The following is an 8,232-nucleotide window of genomic DNA, read 5'->3' as shown; positions in this document are numbered from 1 at the left end:
CTCACCAGAAGTCTTAAGATCCTGTGGCGGGTGTTGTGGGTAGCTGGCGAGTGTCAGCCGACCCTGCGCCCTAGCTGCCCTGGTGCTTTTCTCCTTTTCTGTGATTTTAAAAAGAGCCAACTAGTTTGCAAACACAGGTTACACAGAAGTTGTAAGTGATGATTGGCCAAGTGAGCTGATGATGCGGAGTAGAGGTATCAGTCCCAGCTTTGTAAGAAAAAGGTAGCTTAGCTGATGAGATAAAAATGCCCAGTTCCATGTACACATAGATTCCAAGCCAGAAAGCACAACATTATAAACTCAGTTATTTTCAAGGAAATAGCAAGGAATAAAAAAATTATCTGTGAAAAATAAGGACACTAGAACCTTAAGAACTATACTAATTCAATCAAATTATACGTGTTTTCAAATAGTAGTAAACAAACAAACAAAACCAAGACAACAACAACAAAAACAACACCAAAAAAATCAACACATCTATAGCATAGGAGATAACAAAGCAGAGAAATTAAAAAACATAAATTTCTCTAAATTCATGGTAAACATATAATTTATTAAATTTGTACATTTTATCCTTTCTCCATATAAAAACAGTGACATTCTTAGTTTCTTAATGCATACAATAGTGAATCTATCTCACATCCTTCCTAATCTCTCCTTTTCCTTTAACTCTACTAGCTAAACCAACTTTGTGTCTATGCAGAGCACCACAACCTTTCAAAACATCTCTTCTGGGTTTCCCAGATTCATTTGTGACTCTTCTGGATCCACCATCATATAATATAACGTATAAATAACTTTGGTAACACTTATTTCAGATACTCCATATCTCTTCTCTATTTTCAAATCCCACAGCCACCCAGTGGAGGTCACTGTCTGTAGGCATGTTTTTGTACACTGTGTAAAGTTATTCATGTGCTGACTTCTGTGTCCTCATATCTTATTACAATCCAGACATGGCTTTGTTATGTTTGTTCTTAGAAGATGCTCCTTTCTCAAGTTTATATAAACATTGCTCCTCATTCATTCTCTGCCTTGCCAATAAAAGCCAATGAGCCAGTAGAGAGCTTCAGAGAGAGTAGGTGGGATTTTCTGATTCCAGGATGGAGAAAGAAGTGAAGGAGGGAGTCAGGGGAAGGGGTCAGAAAACATCAGTAGAAGAGAGCTGGATTAAGAAAGGATGACAAGATTCAAGTAGGATGGAAATGTTGTCTGGTAAGAAACCTGAGTAGCCTACAGGTTCAGGATGGAATAATAATTACTCAGTATTTGGCTCATGGCAAGGGGAATTAGGTGGGTAAGAAACACAGCTGCCAGACTAATTCAATGGTTACATTTATATTAAAAACAATTTTACAACTATCTCAGTTCATGACCTTCAGACTGCTGTCTTCAGTCCCAATCAAAACTTCTAGACCTTCCTGAGAGGAAAAAAAAAAAAAAAAAGACTATGCTACTCATCCACTCAAAATGCAACTATAAGCATGATCACCTACGGCCCAGCTTGTCTCAATATGTCATACTTCAGCACTCATCCTCAGCCTTTGTGGTGACAGTGAAGAGGCCACTCAAGACAAACCTATAGGGAACTTTCACTTTGCTCACCTAGACACATCTGCCTAGCCCAATGAGCATGATGGTCAATCATCCCCTCCACTGGAGCATCCTCACAGTCTAGTAATTGACTTAGGAGGATTAAATTTGTTTGCTCCTTAAACTTCTGATGGTTACCACATCACATGTTAGATTCCAGTTCAAAGGACCCAAAAACGTCTTCAAGAAAGTCATAGAAGAAAACTTCCCCAACCTAAAGAAAGAGATGGCCATAAAGATACAAGAAGCCTATAGAACACCAAATAAATGAGAGCAGAAAACAAAATCCTTTTGTCCCATAATAATCAAAACACTAAATGTACAGAACAAAGAAAGAATATTAAAAAGCTGCCAGGGAAAAAGGCCAAGTAACATAACCAAGGTAGACCTATCAGAATTGCACCAAGCTTCTCAACAGAGGCTATAAAAACCAGAAAAGCCTAGTCAGAGGTCATGCACACTCTATGAGAACACAAATGCCAGCCAGGCTACTATACCCAGCAAAACTCTCAATCAACATAGATGGAGAAACCAAAATATTCCAGGACAAAACTGAATTCAAACAGTGTCTATCTACCAATCCAGCCCTACAAAGGATCCTAGAAGGAAAACTCCAACACAAGGAAGGTACCTGCACCAAAGAAAGGACAAGATATAAAGCATCTTACAACAAAGCCAAAAGGAGAGAACCACAAGCACATAAAACCACCTACAAAACAAAACATATCAGGAACCATCAGTCATCTGTCTTTACTATCTCTCAATATCAATGGACTCAACTCACCTATAAAAAGACATAAGCTAACAGACTAGATAGCAAAGAAGATCCAACATTTTGCTGCATACAAGAAGCAGACCTCAATAATAAAGGCAGAAACCATCTCAGAGTAAAAGGATGGAAAAAGGTCTTCCAAGCAAATGGACCCAAAGAATCAAGCAGGAGTTGCCATCCTAATATCCAATAAAATAGACTTTCAACCAAAAGTTATCAAGCATGATGGACACTTCATATTCATCAAGGGAAAAATTTACCGAGAGAAAGTCTCAATTCTGAACATCTGTGCCCCAAAAGCAAGAGCAAAAAAACAAAAAACAAAAAACAAACAAAAAACTGTTAAAGCACAAAACACATATTGAACTCCACACAAAAATAGTGGGAGACTTCAACACCACATTCTCAACAATAGACAGGTCATTAAAATAGAAACCAAATGGAGACACAGTGAAACTAAGAGAGGTTATGAACCAAATGGATTTAACATATATCTACAGAACAAAAGAATACACTTTCTTCTCAGCACCTCATGGTGCCTTCTCTAAAATCAACCATATAATTGGTCACACCCTGCAACCAATACAAGAAGGTGAAATGATACCATGCATCCTATCAGATCACCATAGCCTAAGGTTTGGTTTTCAATATCAGCAAAAACTACATACATGTGGAAACCAAACAACTCTTTACTCAGTGATAACTTGGTTAGAGAAGAAATAAAAAAAGAAATTAAAGATTCCCTGGAATTTAATGAAAATATTGACAAATGATACCCAAATTTATGGGACATAATGAAAGTCGTGCTAAGAAGAAAGTTAATAACACTAAGTGCCCTGGTAAAAAAAACTGGAGAAATCTTACACTAACAACTTAACAGCACACCTGAGAGCTAAACCACACAAGGACCCAACTAAAAAAGAGAACTTCAGAACAATCTCGCTAATGAATATCGATGCAAAAATACTCAATAAAACTCATGCAAACAGAATCCAAGAACACTTCAAAACCATCATTCACCATGATCAAGTAGGCTTCATCCCAGGGATGCAAGGTTGGTTTAATATATGAAATTCAATTACCGTAATCCACTATATAAAGAAACTCAAAGAAAAAAAATCACATGATCATCTCCTTAGATACAGAAAAAGCATTTGATAAAATACAACATCCATTCATGTTAAAAAGTATTAGAGAAATCAGAAATTTAAGCACCATACTGAAACATAATAAAAGCAATTTACTGCAAACCAACAGCCAATATCAAATTAAATGGATACATAATTGAAGCAATCCCACTGAAATTGGGGACAAAACAAGGATGCCCACTCTCCCCATATCTATTAAATATAGTACTAGAAGTGCTAGCTAGAACAATAAGACAACAAAAAGAGATCAAGGGGACACAAACTGGCAAAGAAGAACTTAAGGTATTATTACTTCTGCAGGTGATAGGATAGTATAACATAATCAACCCCAAAAATTCTACCAGAGAACTTCTCCAGCTGATAAACAAAATCAGCAAAGTGGTTGGATATATAATTAACTCAAATAAAGCAGTAGCCTTCCTTTATACAAACGATAAACAGGCTGAGAAAGAAATTAGTGAAACAATTCCCTTCACAATAGCCACAAGTAGTATAAAATATCTTGGGGTAACTCTAAACAAACAAGAGTAAGAACTGTATGACCATAACTTCAAGTCTCTCAAGAAAGAAATAGAAGAAGATCTCAGAAAATGGAGAGATCTCCCATGCTCATGGATTAGCAGAATTAACATAGTAAAAATGGCCATCCTACCAAAGGCAATCTATAGATTCAAGGCAATGCTCATCAAAATCCCAACACAATTCTTCAAAGACATGGAAAGAGCAATTCTCAAATTCATCTGGAAATGGAAAAAACCCAGAATAGCAAAAACAATTCCTAACAATAAAAGAATGCTGTTGGAATCACCATCCCTGACCTCAAGCTGTACTACAGAGCAATAGTGATAAAAATTGCAAGGTATTGGTACAGAGACAGGCACGTTGATCCATGGGATAGAATTGAAGAACCAGAAATAAAACCACACACTTATGGTCACTTAATATTTGACAAAGAAGACAAAAATATACAATGGAAGAAAGAAAGCATCTTCAATTAATGGTGCTGGTATAACTGGCTCTCTGTATGTAGAAAAATGAAAATAGACCTATATTTTTCACTTTGCACAGAGCTCAAGTTCAAGTGGATCAAGGACCTCAACATAAAACAAGATACACTGAATCTAACAGAAAAGAAAGTGGGAAAGAGCCTTGAACTCATTGGTACAGGCGGAAATTTCCTAAACAGAACTCTAATGGTTCATGCTCTAAGATCAACAATTGATAAATGGGACCTCATGAAACTGGAAAGCTTCTGTAAGGCAAAGGACATTGTCAATAAGACTAATTGGCAACCTACAGATTGGGAAAAAAATCTTCACTAATCCCACATCCAATAGAGGGCTGATATTCAAAATATATAAAGAACTCAAGAAGCTAATCACAAAAAAAACCAAATAACCCAATATGTCTAGGTTTGTGTCAAGTCGACAAAAAAAAAAAAAAAAAAATCACATTGATTCTCTGAACATAACTTACTTTGTAAACAATATCCAAAAACTGTTATTAAATTTTTGCTTTTACAAATGATCAGTTTTCAACATGTGGGTCCTGGGAACACACGTCAAGTCATCCATCTCTTCAGCATGTGCCCATACCTGCTGAGCCATTTCACAAATCCTAGAATAATTCTTCAATGATTTAGAATTGACTTAAGCCTCTTTATTAATGCTCACTGTGAAAATAAGTATCTTGAATGGTATGTATTTAAATAATATTATAATACCTATTTAATCTCTTACAGCTTACGTTATAATTTATACTTATCCTCTCTCTCTCTCTCTCTCTCTCTCTCTCTCTCTCTCTCTCTCTCTCTCTCTCTCTCTCTCTCTCTCCTTGAGCTAGACAAGGTCTTGAGTAGACAAGGTCAAGCTGGCCTCCAGGTCCCTATGTAGCTGCCAATGGACTTGAAATCCTTCTTCTGCAGCCACCCCCTGCTTAGTTCTAGGATTGTAGGCACTTGTGCTGGGCAGTAAGCAGGGGAACACGTGTGAACACAGGACAGCTGGCACATAACACTTTTAAAACACATGAGCCTGAAACTTGCATGTGGAACAGGTATACAGAACAGAACAAGGCAGTGAGATGCTGTAACAGCTCAGAGAGAAATGACACATTGCATGTGGTACACCTCGGAACTCATTCACCTACAAGAGACATGTTCTCTACAAGAGACATTTTCTAGGACTAAAATACTGGCAGTTTGGCACCTTGCATATTGACTCAAAGTTGGAAAGTCAGGACACTTTGTGGTTTGAGTTGTTTTCCATTGACTTTTCTTTTAAAAGTTTACCTTCAGATTTTAAGCTAGACGTTGACATAACTTCAGTTATAGCACTTTTCTCATGTGATATTAAATATGCTTCCTTTAGAATAGATATGGCTTCCTTTTGATCAACAGAAATGAGACAGAATATGGGTCTTACCCTGGTGTGAGTACGAATGTGCATCTTCAGTCCATCATTTTTACTGAATCCTTTTTCACAGTACGGGCATTGATAGGGACGCTCACCTACAAATAAAGAAAATGTTCATGTCAGAAAAATTTAACACTGCAGGACATCTTCAGAGCCACTGCTTCTCACCAGGGCTCATGGCTACAAAGGTGGTACAGGCACAGCTGGGCAGGAGGAGCACCATAGTACAGGAAGCACATACTAGGGTATGTCCTCGACCCCAACAGGGCCAACACCCAAAAACCACCATGTAGCCCAGGGGTTGCTGCATGTCCTTCAAATCCATGAATCCAATTAAATGCACTAATTATCAGAGCTTGTAAAACTATTTTGTATCAATCTGTTCTATGACCATTCTCCTCATTATAAAGGCCTTTAACTTGTTTTTTTTTTAATGGCTTCACTTAATAAAAGTTTCATATAGATGAAATTGGATCACATCTATGCATTTCAGACAGAGCCTATAAAGCATGTTAAACAGAATCATTGGTATTTAACCAATGTTAGCTACACAACAACTGATACACACGTTTTATATATAACCAAATAGCTCTAAATTGAGGCTGTAATTTAGAAAATTGAAAGGATGTTTTTCAAGACAAGGAAGACCATGCATGCATATACCCCTTCCTGCAAAAAACAAAACTCCTACTTGAAAATGATAAAATATGACAAAGCCTAATATATCAAAAGAATTCAAGGCTATACTCATCAAAGCACCATTATTTGCAATAATAACATAGGTCTAGATCACCAGCTTTCTTTATTCTTCCTTGAACAATAGACAAACATGACAAACATTACAAGATGCTAGACACTTGCTACAGTCTAAGATCAGTAAAATGAAGTTTAAAAATTAATGTCCTCAGCAACTACAAAATTCTGCCTTTCCTTGCACAGGGCCAGGCCTGTACGTAAGAGTCCTCTTTTTCTGATTCAACTTGAGCATCGTATGACTTATCCCAATGGCCCCACTAGGGCAGCAACATGCTCTCTGTTGTTCAACCTCATCTTTTTCCCAGAAGAGGCTCTACTTCATCTCCCCCATCTCTTCACTGTTTCATGAGATAAGACTCAAGACTGACCTAACTTACACTAGGAATGACCATGTGCTGGAAGCGCCAGCAGAGGAGCATTTTCCATTTTAAGTAGATCACCTTAGGCATTGGTTAAATTACAACCTCAGAATGACAGGATCAAAGTAAAGATTAAAGTATGGTTTGACTGGCACCATAAAATGGTTGCAGCCATCGAAGTATCAGCTATAGCAAGAACAGGTATCTTTAAAGAACTTTTTAAGTTACCAACCATTGTAAGAGAAATAGACCTTTTACACTAGCAAGAATACCTAGAATACATGAAGTAATAATTATGACTGTAGAACCTTTGGCTTTGCATGACAGAATAAAGAATTATAACTTCTAAGTTTCACATTAAATTATAATCATGTTGACTCAATCAGGTCTTTGATTCACTTGGACTTGAGTTTTGTGCAGGGTAATAGATAAGAATATATTTGCATTCTTCAACAAAAAACCAATTACACTGAGCCTGATAGAAAAGTAAGTGGAGAATAGCCTTGAATACACTGGCACAGAAGACAACTTCCTGGACAGAACACCAACAACACAGGCATTAAGATTAACAATTAATAAATGGGACCTCATGAAACTGAAAACCTTCTGTAAGGCAAAGGACACTGTCAATAGGACAAAATGGCAGCCCACAGAGTGGGAAAAGATTTTCACCAACTTCAGTTCTGAACGAGGGCTAATTTCAGAAGTACATAAAAAAGAAACTAGACATCAGCAAACCAAATAATCCAATTTAAAGATGGGGTACAGATCTAAACATGGAATTCTCAACAGAGGAATCTCAAATGACCAAGAAGTACTTGAAAAAAATTTCAACATCCTTAACCATCAGGGGAATGAAAATCAAAACAACTCTGAGATTCCATCATATATCTGTCAGAATGGCTAAGGTCAAAACATGAGTGACAACTCAAGTTGACAAGAATGTGGAGCAAGGGGAACACTCCTCCATTAATGATGGGAATGAAAATTTGTCTAGCCACTTTGAAAATCAATAGGAAATTGGCAATTCATCTACCTCAAGACCCACTCCTGAGCATATATCTCAAGGACATGTCATCCTACCATAAGGGTATGAACTATGTTCATAGCAGCTTTATTCATAATAGCCAAAAATTAAAAACAACCAAATGGAGACTTCTGGTGAGTGGAGCACAGCTTCTGCTCCAATC

At 37.1% G+C, this 8,232-nt stretch overlaps 1 protein-coding gene across 3 annotated transcripts in view; it reads right to left on the bottom strand.

Annotated features, from left to right (window-relative positions):
- Window positions 1-8,232, bottom strand: part of Prdm5 (PR/SET domain 5) — a 159,520-nt gene that overhangs the window by 29,303 nt on the left and 121,985 nt on the right. For all 3 annotated transcript variants that reach the window (XM_021165000.1, XM_021164998.1, XM_021164996.2), the window contains one exon: window positions 5,937-6,022. In XM_021165000.1, coding sequence (XP_021020659.1) covers window positions 5,937-6,022 — 86 coding nt within the window. The remainder of the gene's footprint in view (window positions 1-5,936; window positions 6,023-8,232) is intronic.

This window comes from Mus caroli, chromosome 6, assembly GCF_900094665.2.
Source record: "Mus caroli chromosome 6, CAROLI_EIJ_v1.1, whole genome shotgun sequence".
In the NCBI taxonomy this organism is placed as follows: Eukaryota; Metazoa; Chordata; class Mammalia; order Rodentia; family Muridae; genus Mus; species Mus caroli.
The sequence above is the reverse complement of the archived record's forward strand: the minus strand, read 5'-3'. Positions and strand labels throughout refer to the sequence as shown.